Source organism: Danio rerio, chromosome 20 (genome assembly GCF_052040795.2).
Source record: "Danio rerio strain M-AB ecotype USA chromosome 20, GRCz13ab, whole genome shotgun sequence".
Lineage (NCBI taxonomy): Eukaryota > Metazoa > Chordata > Actinopteri > Cypriniformes > Danionidae > Danio > Danio rerio.
Window position 1 is genome coordinate 33,026,410 of NC_141040.1, and position 15,653 is coordinate 33,042,062.

General features: G+C 35.6%; 2 protein-coding genes and 1 long non-coding RNA gene across 12 annotated transcripts in view; 2 read left to right on the forward strand and 1 right to left on the reverse strand.

Moving 5' to 3' along the window:
* LOC147839360 (uncharacterized) overlaps positions 1 to 15,653 on the forward strand; it is a 963,858-nt gene that overhangs the window by 680,194 nt on the left and 268,011 nt on the right. The gene's annotated exons all lie outside the window — the stretch shown is intronic.
* Positions 1 to 15,653, forward strand: part of LOC147832235 (uncharacterized) — a 165,773-nt gene that overhangs the window by 31,217 nt on the left and 118,903 nt on the right. For 6 of the 10 annotated variants that reach the window (XR_015518494.1, XR_015518495.1, XR_015518496.1 and 3 more), the window contains exon 3: positions 14,285 to 14,395. Coding sequence is in view for 5 of the 10 variants with exons in the window: in XM_087298321.1 (XP_087154447.1) it covers positions 14,285 to 14,395 (111 nt within the window). In the remaining 5 variants the exon portion in view is untranslated. Of the gene's footprint in view, positions 1 to 3,595; positions 3,762 to 14,284; positions 14,396 to 15,653 lie in introns of all 10 variants that reach the window. The other 4 variants (XR_015518498.1, XR_015518497.1, XM_087298318.1 and 1 more) reach the window with 1 other exon arrangement.
* LOC147839361 (uncharacterized) overlaps positions 1 to 15,653 on the reverse strand; it is a 62,304-nt gene that overhangs the window by 7,111 nt on the left and 39,540 nt on the right. The gene's annotated exons all lie outside the window — the stretch shown is intronic.

A 15,653-nucleotide genomic window follows, 5' to 3' on the forward strand; every position in this document is an offset into this window, starting at 1 on the left:
AATCCTGTGGAAATTCTTCATTTAATCACAGATGACCTCTGTGAACAATCATAGATGACCTCTGCTGCAAATATGAAACGGATGACACATACATTTGTTTAATAACATTCAATGCCTGATTATGTGATGAGAATTGTAATTTAACCCGCATGAATGGAAAAAAACAGATGGTTTATCATCAAAATATACTTTTTATTTGATTAGAGGCTGAGCTGAAGCAGATGACTCGTTTTGTCCGTGACTGATCTTTAACATAATTAAAACCCTGATTTTGCTATGTGTTTTATTGATTACATGTGGTTATTTTGAATAGCTTATGTCTCAAAAATGCTAAATTACTCATTCGCCACAGTGTGAAGTCTTCCCTGCGTGTACAATTGTATGCAATAATTACAAGGGCACCCTTGGAGAGACAAAATGTGCAAAGGATTATGAAGAATCCAGTCTTTTTGTGCTTTTTTCTACGTTGGTGTCATACTAGCTTTTAGCAGCCTTTTTTAATTCATCACTCTGTGGCACATAAATGCATTCACGCATTGTGTGTCTAATGGTTCATTCCCAGTGGATGTCATTGGCAAGCTTCACCGGGTCCCTTTTCAGCTGTGCACTCAGCTGGATCTTGTTTTCATTCACTTAATTGATCTTTTGTACAAAAAACAAACATGTCTCTTGCCTTCAAAAATGCCGCACATAAAGCAGATGACCATCCACGGATCTCAATAATGACAGAGAGAAAAAACACTCTTAACCTATTATTTCAAGTCAGACTACAGAGCATAATGAGCACAAAGTTCAGTGTGAAGAGCATTGTTCTCTGCTGAGTTTATACAACTAACCGCCAATGAATGTTCTATAGGGCTTTTTTAAACTGGGGGCCAGAGAAATGTTGCTAGGGACCTGGGGGTCCACTGAAAAGATCAGTAAAAACAAATACCTTGATGGTAGTCCTGCATTTTCTTCCGGGAATGTGCACGGCTCGGTATCCTGAAAATAAATCACTCCTGTCTAAGTTGGCAATACCTTGTTGAGCTGCCTTGAGTGTTGTGCTAATGATATGTGATGTTTTTACACATATATTGCATTTAATTGAATTCAAGTTTATTTGTATAGCGCTTTTCACAATAGGATTGTTCCCTAAGCAGCTTTACAAAGGATTGGGATAGAACATTCAATAGCCAGATAGTTCCAAAAGTACATGAAAGGGATCTCTGCGGTCACATTTTTTTCGATCATTTTATGTGAAATCAATTACAGTTAATGTTAAATCCTTTAAAACAACACAAATGGTAGATACTATTTTTCAATGCCAAAAATCATATAAATTTAGTTAAGATCATGTTTCATGATTATATTTGGTAATTTTCCTACTGTAAATATATCAAAACATTATTTTTGATTAGTAAAATCTGCTTTGTGGTCATTTTTTCTCAATATTTATTTATTTTTTTTAACCATCAGCTTTCAGATTTCTGATTAGTTTTACTGTATCTCAGGCATATATTACCCTATCCTAACAAACCAAACATCAAGCGTATTTATTAAGCTTTCAGATAATGCATACATCTTAATTTCCCCAAATGTGTACTTAAAACTGGATATCAATTCACATACTGTATAATATTGAAATTATTAATACAGATGTATGCTAAAAACACAACTGGTATTCAATACTTTTATATCAAATCAATCACAGTTAATGTGAAATACTTTAAAACGATGCAAAATCTACTCATCAAAATGGTTCAGTAAAGATCATGTTTCATAATTAAATTTTGTAAATTTCCTTCTCGGTTAAAATACTTGGGTTAAAAATACCCCAACATATAACCCAAAAATAGGTCATTACAGCCCCTTTCCAACATTATGTATGCATAATAAAACAGCTGTTCTGTGTCCGTTAAATCAGTTGAATGTTGAAAATAAAATTTTTAACCCAACTAGTTGAGGTATTAAATAAATAACCCCATAAAGATGAAAAATAACCCAACAAAGCACTAAATATTTAACCCAACTGGTTGAGTTATTAATAAATAACCCAAAAAAGGTTAAAAACAACCTAACAAAGCAACATTTTTTCGACTCAACAATTGTGTTAAATAAATAGCTCAACATTTTTTTAGAGTGTAAATCTGTCAAAACATAACTTTTAATTATTAAAATCAGCTTTAAATGGGATTTTTCTTAAAATTTAGATTTTTTTAACCCTAAGATACAAATTTCTGCATACTTATCCAATTATTACCCCATCCTACAAACCAAACATCAGTTGAAAGCTTATTTATTCAGCTTTCATATAATGCATATGTCTCAATTACCCAAAATATGCACTTACAGTATGTTTGATTTTGCAGTCCATATCAATTCACATATAATATTGAAATTATTAATACAGATTTATGCTAAAAAATAAAACTCGGCCTCGTAAACATGTTCTAGTAAACACGCTGAGGTGCAGACTAGTTTGTGTGCCTTCAGTGCCATCAGTGTTCATCTTTAGCATTTCTTTGACCTTGCTAGGAAACCAATCAGTGGAATGCATCTCATTTAACAACACAAAGCAGCAATAAATTAGTCTTTTTTTTACGACTGTAGTAATTCTTGACCGAGGCTATTACGGCATTATTTCTGCTGCTTGTAATCTGACCTTGCCAAGCACATAATCTTGGCTTTTTTCCATATCCTCATGCCTCCAGTCACACAGTGTACCCAAGGACCCATTATCACGCTCATCCCAAATAATAAGTCTGTATTCGCTCTGCGGTATTTCATCGCATTCGTCGCTGCGCATCACTTATTTCCTCGACACACTCATTTGTAGTATTACACGCCGGCCACATTTTATCACTTCATTTACTTATGAGATTAAATTACATCTGAAAATGGATTTTCAGTGTAGACGTCTGGATACTTTTGGTCTGAAGGATAATGCTCTAAGCAGATCTTCTTGATATGCTATTAAAATGGTGAAAGTAAGAACAATCCAGCAGTAAATAATACGCAATTGCTGAGTGATTATTATGTAAACATGATGTGACATAATGCAGAGTGTCATGATAAAACCCACACAGGCTAGATTAGCTATAAAAACCCTGTGTAAGGAAGACTGTGACCAGATAAGCTTCTGTCCTTCTAACTATATTGTTTGTAATGGCCAAACTTTTGCAAGTGTTTCGTTGCCAAGTGATAAAAAACCAACATATGATCTTGTGATATCTAGTTAGAAATACTTCTGCCTCATTTCCCTAGGAAAAAAAACACAGCCCTTACATAAAGAGACCACATGAGACAGCTGATATATTATCGGGCATGTTGCTCATTATACTTGCATTATTTTTTTGTGGATTTGTTCTTCTTTTGAGCACTTTAAGATGTGTTTGCCTGTTATAAAACTCGTTTGATCTGCTTATCTTTTTTTTCTTGTGCCAGAGCCTTAAAATTGGGGTTTAAGGAATGATTGGCTGGCATGATTTCTGGATTACATAATCACATTGTCTATCCTGGCTGTAATTGCAGACTTGCCACTGCTGTAACAAATTGAGACTGTTCCATGAAACCTCTCTTTAGCCGCAAATTAGTTTCATTTTCTTGCCTGCAGGAGCAAGGGAAACAGGCCAAATTATCACTTTATATGGAAATCTGGATGTTCTCCAGGACCCTTAATGGAGTCATAAATGGACAACGGGCCCTTTCCTTCTCTCCCGCAGTGTGCAGAGTCACAGAGGTCATGTTTGCTTGGGTTACCAGGCACAAAAGCAGTCAAGGTCTGTGCTTCACTTGCAATCTCTGACACCTAAATTCATGGCAGTTTATTTAAGCCAGAACATCTTGTTTATGATCATGGTACTGAATAAAATCTTGTTCAAGATATGATAAGAAAAGATTTACAATATTTTTGTAAACAACAAAAATAACAAGAACATTTGATTGGACAGGAAATCTGACGCGAAGCTGAAGTGTAGAGTGATGTCATCAAAATCTTTGATCAGTCACTTTATTTTAAGGTGCTATTCTCGATATTAATCAACATTAATTATGACTTTTAACTCAATAAACTCTTAATTTGCATTTTATTCGTAGTTATTAAGGTAGCAGATTTAGGTATTGAGTAGGGTAAGGGATGTAGAATAACATCATACTTTATGAGAGCTAATAGACAGCCAATATCTAAATAATATAACCAACTAATAAGCCAATAGTTAATATTAAGAATTGATACTTATAAACATAAGTGTTATGCATTGATATACACATTCACCGGCCACTTTATTAGGTACACCTTACTAGTACCGGGTTGGACCCCCTTTTGCTTTTAGAGCTGCCCTAATCCTTTGTGGCATAGATTTAACAAGGTAGAAAATATTCCTCAGAGATTTTGGTCAAATTGACATGATAGCATCACGCAAATGCTGCAGATTTGGCAGCTGCACATCCATGATGTGAATCTCCTGTTTAACCACATCCCAAAGGTGCTCTATTGGATTGCGAGCTGGTGACTGTGGAGGCCATTTGAGTACAGTGAACTCATTGTCATGTTCAAGAAACCAGTCTAAGATGATTCGCACTTCATTACATGGGGCATTATCCTCCTGGAAGTAGCCATCAGAAGATGGGTACACTGTGGTCATAAAGGGATGCAGATGGTCTGCAACAATACACAGGTAGGCTGTAGCGTTGACACAATACTCAATTGGAACTAATGGGCTCAAAATGTGCAAAGAAAATATCCCACGTACACCATTACACCACCACCAACAGCCTGAACCACTGATACAAGGCAGGATGGATCCATGCTTTCATGTTGTTGATGACAAATTCTGACCCTACCATCCGAATGTCACAGCAGAAATCCAAACCATCAGGATCAGGCAACTTTTTTCCAATCTTCTATTGTCCAGATTCGGTGAGCCTGTGAAAATTGTAGGCTCAGTTTTCTGTTCTTAGCTGACAGGAGTGTCACCTGGTGTGTTCTTCTGCTTTAACCAATCTGCCTCAAGGTTGGACGTGTTGTGCGATGAGGGGTGTTTCTACGGTTGTAACGAGTGGTTGTTTGAGTTACTGTTGCCTTTCTTTCAGCTCAAACCAGTCTGGACAGTCTCCTCTGACCTCTGGCATCAACAAGGAATTTGCAACCCTAGAACTGCCGCTCACTGGATATTTTCTCTTTTTTAGACCATTCTCTGTAAACTCTAGAGATGTTTGTGTGTGAAAATCCCAGAAGATCAGCAGTTTCTGAAATACTTAGACCAGCCCGTCTGGCACCAACAACCATGCCACAATCAAAGTCACTTAAATTACCTTTCCTCTCCATTCTAATGCTCAGTTTGAACTGCAGCAGATTGTCTTGACCATGTCTACATGCCTAAATGCATTGAGTTGCTGCCATGGAATTGGCTGATTAGAAATTTGTGTTTACGAGGAGTTGGAGTGTACCTTTTAAAGTGGTCGGTGAGTGTATATTATCATAAAAGAGAGACTGCAGTTTTTAATGCACATACTGTATCTTCTAAATGCACATTTTGCCATTAATCAGGACCATAATAGTTTAAAGAAAGTAGAAAGTAAATATTTTCATATTAAAATCCAAGAATCTTTCATTTGAATTTTATAGCGATGTTATTTTCACAGTTAAATAGAAATATTTATTTGCAGTTTAATATAAATCTTTGAGAAGCAGTTGCTATCAGGAAAAACAAGAGTTCCTTCAAAAAGCCTCTGTTTAATATCAACTAAAAGTTAAGTGAAAACATATCTCAAGTGCTCTGATGCAATGGCTTCGAACACCCATGACTGAATGAAGCTTTTATTTTATAAAATGATTAGGAAATACACTGTGGCAATCGTTGGCTTATAAAATCCAATTGTTTAATAACACTAGAAATAATCTTGTGTACTTAATCCGAGGAGCCTGCAGAGAGCCCTGTTTTATGTAAGCACCTAATAACTTTCGACAATAAAATTCCATTGTATAAAATTCCTGCACATATTAACAATTTCCTCTTTGGTTTCTAACATCTGTAATTTTCACTTACATTTTGTCACTGGGCAATAAAATACCCCGGACAGTTCCAGAGCTTTTCTGGTTGGACACTTAATCAACACATGCACAACACATGCACATGTGCACCATCTGGGCATATTTGTGGGAGAAATAGCTGTCTTGTTCCTGGTTCTTTCCCGATTTACGTTGAATGCAAGGGTTATCCTTCAATATCTGCTCACTTTGTCCTCTCGGTGGTCAGTCTTATGGCTCCCTTAAACCAGCTAAAATTTTTCCTCTACTTACACTGTAAAGCCCAAAAGGTTAAGGTAACTCAAATCGTTTGAAGAAACCGGTTGCAACAAACCATTTAAGTTCAAAAACTAATCCTAATGAATACTGTGAACTTGCTCCATTTGAGTAAATGAAGCAGTTTGAGCACAGTAAAACCCAATAAATGACGAGAACTCAAACAAACTGAGTACTGTAAAACCCAATAATTTAAGGCAACTCAAACTGTTTGAGGTAACCGATCACAACAAACCATTTGAGTAAAAAACGAATCTATAGTACTGTCACTGTGAACTTACTCCATTTAAGTTGAAGCAATGAGGTATTTAATTAACTCACTACCTTCAACGCTGAGTTCAAAACTCCTTTCAAATGAGAAGAATTAACTTACAGTCAATTTTGAGTTAACTACACCCATTTCATTTGATAAAGTTTACTGTTGGGTTTTACAGTGCAACAGAACATTACTATTATTATTATTATTAGTATTATTATTATTATTATTGTTATTGTTGTTATTACTGTAAGAATTGAAATATTACAAATATTTTTGATGTCTTTGACAATTTAAAACATGAGCTGAAAACAGGGCCAATGGACTCCACAACCCACCGGGGGGAATGCGGGAAAAACCAGTTCCTGCTGCATTTGCATCTGAGCATGCTGAAACTCAGCTTCATCCCCCAACTCACGCATATGGTCATTTCAATGTTTGAATGTTCTAGATTAACCAAACTGACTTTAACTATCATGTTTGATATCATTTGAAATGTCTCAGTGCGATTGGTACAATGGTTTCATTCTCTCAGAAACAGACATAATCAACACAATAAATATATAACTTCAGGTATCTTTTGAACCACTGTAAAGGGGGTGTGACTTTTACACTAAGTGTGAATGCCTTTTGTTATTCACACCCCCTTCCTTGAGGGAATTCTTGGATTATTTAAGGTAAGGTCTGAGAAAGACCCAGCGCGATTCTGCCTACCCAGATCAGCCCATAACATGGAGCCTAGGCTCCACGTTATGTAAAATTTACACGTTATGTAAAAAGTCAGGAATGCATCTTTTAATCTTGGATTTATCTTTGATAATTTGATGTTTTGTATTGATCGTTTATGAATTGACTGATTGAATTTGGCATAATACATTTACCTGACTAATAAATTATGTTTTGAATTATTCAAACCTCGTGTTATTATCACTGATAAATGTTGTTGTCTATAGCACTACAAGCCACTGTACAGGTTAGTAACGGACTAAAACATGTTAGATGGAGCAGCGTGGCACGCTATACAATGTTGGTAGAGATCCGACTAACAAATTGGCATTTATTCATGTATACTTGGACTGTAAAAGGCCAACTATGGGTTTTCTATTTAGAACAACAAAATATTGTTGAAACTACTTTAAATGTGGATATTTAGGCCTTCATCTACAATAGTATAATCCTGCGTGATTATTATTAAAATACTTTGTCTTGAATTAGTAGATAACAGATCTATGGGGACCACATAAAAATCTCCTAAATTGAGTAAGTATTGTTCTGCCTTTCTAGGAGAGTGGTTAATCGCCTCTGTTTAATGACCAAGACTGACAAGCTTGTATTAAGAGATTGTATACCCGGCCGGTGCAAGACTCGAGATGCTATCGGAATCTGAGTAAATGAGAATAAGGTATAATAACAAATCAAAAGAATATTCAATCATAATCTAAAATAATGTGAAAGGAAACAAAATAATCTTCTCAATGTTTTATAATTGGAGTCAGATAAAACGAGGATAAATATATTAATATTCTAAACCACCTCATACTAAAATTGGAGTCAGATATGAGTTAAGTTTAATATAGATCAACATTGTGCACTGGAAAGACCGAACATGCAGTGAACCTTCATCCACCATTGGATACCGTCATTGGACCAACTGGCTGGACCCTACATTACTATTATTATTATTATTATTATTATATTATTTTATTTACAATAATAAAACATTTCTTTAAATGTACCAGAATCAGCTAAAGTCTATTTTCTTTCAGTAGCCCCCGGACATAATATTTGAAGTCACCCTAAAGAAATATGTAATTATTATTATTATTATTATTATTATTATTATTATTATTATTATTATTATTATTACTTCCTTTATTTAGCCTGGAGATCACATTGAGAAAGCACTGTCTCTTCTTCCAGTGAGACCTGGTCAAGACGGCAGGAGCACATAAAGATTCACAAAAAAATTACAAAAAATGTTAGCACAAAATTACAAAATCACTATTTGTAAGAAGGTCAGATCATAAAAACCAATTACAATTATCTTTTAAGATGTTGTACAGAAGATGTTTAAATGTTTCAGAGTCGGAGTTGTGTCAAGATTAAGCTGATTTTGCAGGTCATTTTAAGCCCTAGGAGCATAAAAGGAAAAAGTATGTTTGCCAAGTTCTGACAATACCCTTGAGACTGTTAAATAAATACAGAAACCAATCTGGTGCGTTGGTTATTTACGTGAAATGTTAGCAAATTAAAGAGATAGGATGGTAGTTTACCTGAGAGAGCCATTAAGGCAAATAAGTACAAATGTAATTTTCTCCTTTGATATAAAGATAACCAATCTAAGGGATTGTACAAAATACATTGTTGCGTCCCCGAGTCTGCGCCTGTGGCAAGGTGTATTGCTGCATGATAAACAGAATCCAGTTTTCTAAGTAGAGCAGCGACTGCATGCATATAAAGGTGATCACCATAATCAATTATAGACAAAAATGTACTCTTTACTAATTTCTTATGGGCCTTAGAACGAAAACTATTTTTTGACTGGTGTAAGAAACCTAATTTTGTATAATACTATAGTTAAATATAAATAAAAAAATAGTACTAATGGTAGCTAAAATCTTCGAATAAAGAACAAAATGCAAGAATCAATTTTAAATGCAAAAAGACAAAGACCCCCGCTGGTGTCTCACATGTTGTATCTTCACAGTACCCAATAAATTCTCAGTGAGTTTTAGGTCGGGTGAGTTTGCTGGCCAGTTAAGCACAGCAGGGATACCAATGCCCCCCCTAACCTATGTATTAGAGGCATCTTACGTGGGTTGAGGGCAAAAAGGACTGAACTTTTTAATGACATGTTCTATTTCTTTTGTGTTGGCTAAATAACCTCTTCACGAATTAAAGAGAGTTTAAACACTGTTATCAAGACAGTGTAGAGAGAAGTATCATGTTCAGATCAGTTGTTTGTGCAAATGTCTTGTGCTTGATTACTAATGAATTAAACCAAGAATTGTTGTTGCTATTGTGCTAACTGCTGTGATTTTTACAAGTCCTGGTCACTAAGTGTTGTTTTTCAGACTGTTTCATACATAATGACATTTGAACATGCCATTCATACCCAAAGTGTTTACATATCCTACTCTAGCTATGCAAGAAAGTGTGTTACACAGTCAAGACAACCAAAGCTGATTTCAGAAATCTCACCGGAAATATTTTAGGCTTAACGAATTCTGCTGTGTTTTTAACAGTAAGGGGGAAAAAATGAAAACATGTCATTCCAAGTGCATGATCCTGTTTTTTTTAGGTTATATTAAAAAAAAAGTTAACGTTTTATTTGAAGGTGTAATCATGACACTTTTATAATCCTGACACGACATGTAATAAATATATGATGGAGATGTTATGCATGACAACTGTCATTAAGTGTCATGCACCCAGATGCAAATATGGCAGTGTTTGAGATGACTTTTGGAGAAATGTTTGAGATATCTTTTCTCAGTGAAACAAACTGAATTTGTCTTTAAACGTGTCAGTACACTGTCAATTTTTTTACAACAGCATCGTTGATATTTAAGGACATTTGATGACATTTTCACTCAAAATATTAATGAAGCGATTAAAATTCATGAAACAATTATAATGGCATCATGACAATCATGTTTATGACAGATTTATGACAAGTTATGTTTTCTTGGTAATGTCAAGTTATCATGACAAAAACAGGTTGTGAAAAAGCGTTTGCCCCCTTACTAATGTCATCTTTTTTCATGTTTGTCACAATTTAATGTTTCAGACAAATTTAAGTGAAATTTTACAAACTAATTTCAAGGGGAGCGCATTATATGATTGATTGCAGCTGGTCTCTCTCCTATAATCAGCAATAATCCAATCAAATTGATCCCCATCTCCTCCTTTCCTCCTTTTTCCAGGGGAGCTCTGATTTTGTACCCCCTTTTATGCTAATTGACCAAGCGAGCCCTAGGCTCAATTGTCTTCGAGCTCAGGGCTCTCTCCTGGGACAGCACGCCAAACCTGCTAATATTGTAAAGCAATGTCTAAAAGTAAACTCTTGAAATATTAGTCAAAGATAACAGGGATCCAAAACAAAGTCACCTTTATAATCTTTGTATTGGTCATGATAACTTGACACAATTGAGTCAATGACTGAATGAATCTCCTTCAGATTCATGACATGATTCTAACACAGAATTTTTGACATTTTGCACATTTATTAAAAAAAGAAAAACTAAAATATCAGAGTCCTAAATATTTAGATTCTTTGCTGTATATTGAACTCAGATGCTGCCTATTTCTTCTGATCATCCTTGAGATTGTTCTACATCTTTATTTGAGTCCAGCTACACTGAAAAAAGTGTTGCATGCAGAACTGTTGCAAACAATTTATTTGTGTTGAATTTAAACAAACAAATTAAGTTTAATAATGTTCAACTTAATTTGCTTGTTTAAATTCAACACAAATAAATTGTTAAGAACCACTTAACGTAAAAATTTTTAGTAAATCTAAGGAATCATCTTTGAATAATTTTTTTCAGTGTATGTCTATATAAGACCTTACAGCTCACAATGCATCTCAGAGCAAACAAATCATAAGGTCAAAGAAACTGCCTGAAAAGCTCAGAGGCAGATTTCTGGCCAAGGTCACAAAAAAATGACTGCTGCACTTAATAAATATAATAATTATAATAATTCCTTACATTTATATAGTGCTTTTCTGGGCACTCAAAGCGGTTTACACAAAGGGGGATGGGAATCTCCTAATCCACCACCACGCGACGGCAGCCATTTTGCGCCAGACCGCACACTACACACCAGCTGATTGGTGGAGAGGAGACAGAGATGAAGCCAATTGGAATACAGGGATTATTAGGAGGCCATGATGGACAGAGGCCAGTGGGCAGATTTGGCCAGGATGCTGGGGTTAAACCCCTACTCTTTTTCGAAGGACATCCTGGGATTTTTAACGACCACAGAGAGTCTCATCCAAAAGACGGCGCTCACTGAGCAGTATAGCGTTAAGGTTACTAAGGTTACTTAAGGTTACTAAGAGCACAGTAGCCTGCATAATCCTTAAATGGAAGAGGTTTGGGAGGACCAGAACCCTTCTTAAAGCTGGCTATGATTTTAGCAAATGGCTGCTATAAAAAAAAAAGAGTGAAATTTTTAATAGGTTCTGAATACTTCTGAATACTTGCTCTTCTTTTATTTTTGAAGAACAGTTCATAAAAACATGTATTTCTAAAACAAGAAATGAATAATTGCAGACAGAATTAGGACTGTGGGTTGTGGAACCCGCATGAGGGTGGGTTGATAATAATGCAGTTTTTATTTTTGAGTCAACAGCATCATAGTCATCGTGTTTGATTTTCCGGCCTCCTGCCTTACAAAACCCAAGGCGCAGACTTACAGTAAACGTCTTCTTTTTACAACTAATGTGAAGAGCTTGTTGGAGAGCACGGCCTGTTTAGGAAAAGACTAATATTTAGATAACATTAACAGCCAGATCTTTGTTTGAGCTTGTTTAGGAAGTGATTAGAGAGTGGAGAGTAGTTGAGAATCACAAGCTGTGATCGAAAAGTGGCACATGTGGTCCACATATGCCTTTTCACATGAGAGCTTCTATTGTTACGTGCGTTTTGCATACAAATGCGCAGATGAAAATCAGCAGTGTGAACAAACACAAAATAGATATCCCAGAAGATACTTGAGAGTGTTTAGAGAGAAATCGCCAAGACAAGCACAAAATAATATGGGGTTTGGATACTGGAACAGTATCTAGTGGCATGGATAGGAATCTCAGGAATGTCTGCCGTCTGTGTTCGTCCTTGTCCAAAGGTGAATTTACCGTGTGAGCAAGACGATAACTTTGGAGTTGGTGTTTTGTATCTTTATAAGGTTGCTGGGAATTCCCTCCTTCCCACCTGCCTTCCAAAATCTGCCTCCCTCAACTGCAGGTGAGTCAACTTCCAGCTGTTGGACGGAGGTCAGGGAGTGTGCTGGAAATAGCAGTCAAAGGGAACATTGCTAGTCAGGTGGGGTGGATGTCGGTTATGAAACGTCCGACCCCCTCACTATTTCACAGAAATGCTCTCATCTGGAGGCCATGCGTACTACTGACCACATGCTTTTAGGGTTTTTGAATCTTTTGCTGAAAGAGCATGTTTAGAGAAGTGTTCCTGATTTTGTAAAAATGAAAGAAAATGACAGTCAGACTCAACATCAGGCTTATTTAGATTAGTGTTAGGCTTTGTAGGTATTTATTCTTAACGCTTACATTATTTTGAACATGCTGAAATGTACTAAATTGCTGCAGTTCAAAGGTTTGTGTTCGGTACAGTCGAGTGTTTTCTATTTGAATACTTTTTATTAGAATTTTTAGCAGCGGTTACTCCAGTTTTCGGTTTTAAATGATCTTTCAAATGATCATCACAATGTTAAACATTAATTTCAGTTCTAAGAAATATTTGTTGAGCTGTAATATCTTATATAAGATGCCATATTATAAAATGTTGGCATGGCAAAATAATGGAACTACATACAATATGTAAAATCATTTACTTAACCACGTTTAGAGAAGTACATACACAAAACAACATGAGCATTTATAGCAAGTAAACAAATATAAATTTTCCTGCTCGCTTTCTGAGCCTTGTCAAGCGAGTTCTTACACCCCTATGATTGATTATGCGCTCAAAAGAAAGGCCTGCGATTGGCTTTAACGCTCTGGCACCGTTCACCGATAAATGATACAGATAAATGGTAGTGGCGATCACAGCTGATCCATGATAGACACTGAGGAGAAAACTTGCTCTGCATACATGCATCATTTCTGTATCCAGAAGTATTGCTGTAACAGCAGGGAAGAGAGGAAACGTTACCTCAAACCAGCAGGTCAAAGTTCCACAGAGAGAGAGAAATTGAGTTTACTTTTGTTTTCTCCTTAACAAAGAAACAGGGCGTCTGCTGTAACTTTTTACGAAGCTGGAGTCTTCTAAATACTCGTTTATTTATTTATTTATTTTATTGAAACAACAGCAAATATACATTTTAAACATGATATCCAAATAATACAAACATTATTAATAACATAAAATAAACAAAAAAATAAATCACACAATCAAAATAAATAAAAAGACACTTTCAACATTTCAAACTTAAAACCTTTACAATGACAATAGAAGTAAGAGATCATTTAATCTACCCAATTAACAGCAAGTTTGCGGTTCAATTTACTTCATTTCCTTAGCAACTTCAATTGTATCTTGACATTTCTTGCTATTAATGTACAGGAGCGAGTTTTAGAGTTATTCAATCTACATTAATGAATATAAAATTTACCAAATAAAATCGAAAGAATCATTATAAATTTAACAGATAAATTGAGTCAAAATAAAATATAACATCTTTAGGGGTGCCATAGAAAGCTATAGCATATGAGATAAATGATGTCAGTACGTAATAACCGTTTATAATCTATTATTGAACTGATACAATTTTTTCAGTGTCTGCATCGCGGTGCATCGAAGATACAATTAATTGTGACACCCCTATTAGTAATATAGTATATTAGTAGGCTAGGATTTAAAGAACAAATTCAATTATCAGTTTGTCATACATTCAGGAGAATGTCTGTTGTGAGATCATTAAAAAAAGTGTTAGTCAATATTATACTTCTACTGCATACACTATTTCATACTGCTTTTTTTTGTTTTGTTTTGTTTTATCAGGTTTCTGGAAGCATCTTTCGCTGGATTCTTACCCTGGTCCACTCTGCTCCACATTCTAAGTGTCGAGCTACAGAGCAAACTGGTCATGCTGGAAAAGCCATCCATATGGAGGTAAGCAGTCAGTGGTAGTGCAAAAAGGAACAGAAGTTGTTGCTAGCGTCATACCGCCATGTAGCATTCTTTGTACACACAAAATGCCAGACAAAGCCCCAGGCGCATTTTTGCAGTTCTCAAAATATAGCCCTGGGCACATATTACCAATGAGCCTGTGTTAACAATTTGCCAAAACAGGGAATGTACTGATATGGAAATTTTCACCGATACCAATAAGCGATAACACATTATATTTGTAAGCTGATAATCAGTGTATCAAAGTCTATAAATACAGCTCCTAATATGAAATTTTCTGAGCCTTGTTATAGTAATGAAATGCAAACAAGTACAATAGACAGCTCATCTCATTTTAAGATCTTAGCTGCAGAAAATAATGAAACTGCTAGAAAAAAATCTGGATCTTTCTTTTTATAAAGTCATTTATTTACACATTCTCATTAGTTATTCTCATAATTATTTATTTGCACGTCAAATGGTATGTAAATAGTGACACTTTAAAAACCAAAACAAAAAAAGTGATTTTGGTAACTTGGTTTCATTAAAAGATTTCACTATGGTATTATTATGGATTCAGGACATCCTGTTTTCAGGATATTGTTATTGTACAGTGACCTCTTTTATGATAAAAGATCAAGGCAAATTTGATTTGTCAATCCATGACTACTTTAAAATGGTTTGGGGAAGTGTAACCAGGCAGATCAAAAGGCTACTGTTCACCCAAACCCGTTGAACTTGGACTTACATCACTTCTCATGTTTTGTATGGTCATTTCTCATCAAAATGCTTTAGCCACTGACCCTTAACCGTGAGCATTTATCTGTGCCTTTCAACTATTTCCTTTTTGAGTTAGTGGAGTCCACCAGAATTAAGCGATAAGTCAAGCTTGAAGGACCACCAGCTCTAACTTGGCTTTGAATCATGCAAAGAAACTCACAGGTGCTCCGGTAAATCACACACACACGCAAGCATTTCTGCTCAGCGGTTGGGTAACTTACGTACCATGTCAGAATGAACCATGTAAATACATTAGTCATCCACAACATCATCATCATCATCATCATCGCTGCCAGTGTGGACAAGTCGGCTTTGAGGTTTCGGTGGTTTTAATGAGCGAGTGAAACCATGCCCTCAAGCTTGTTTGCTTTAATCTGTAAATGTTTTGGTGCTTCGTTAAGTATAGTAAGTCACGTTGCATGCCTTTTTGCATAGAACTGATACCATAGTTGAAGTAGTTGTGGTAAAAATTTTGCAGGGA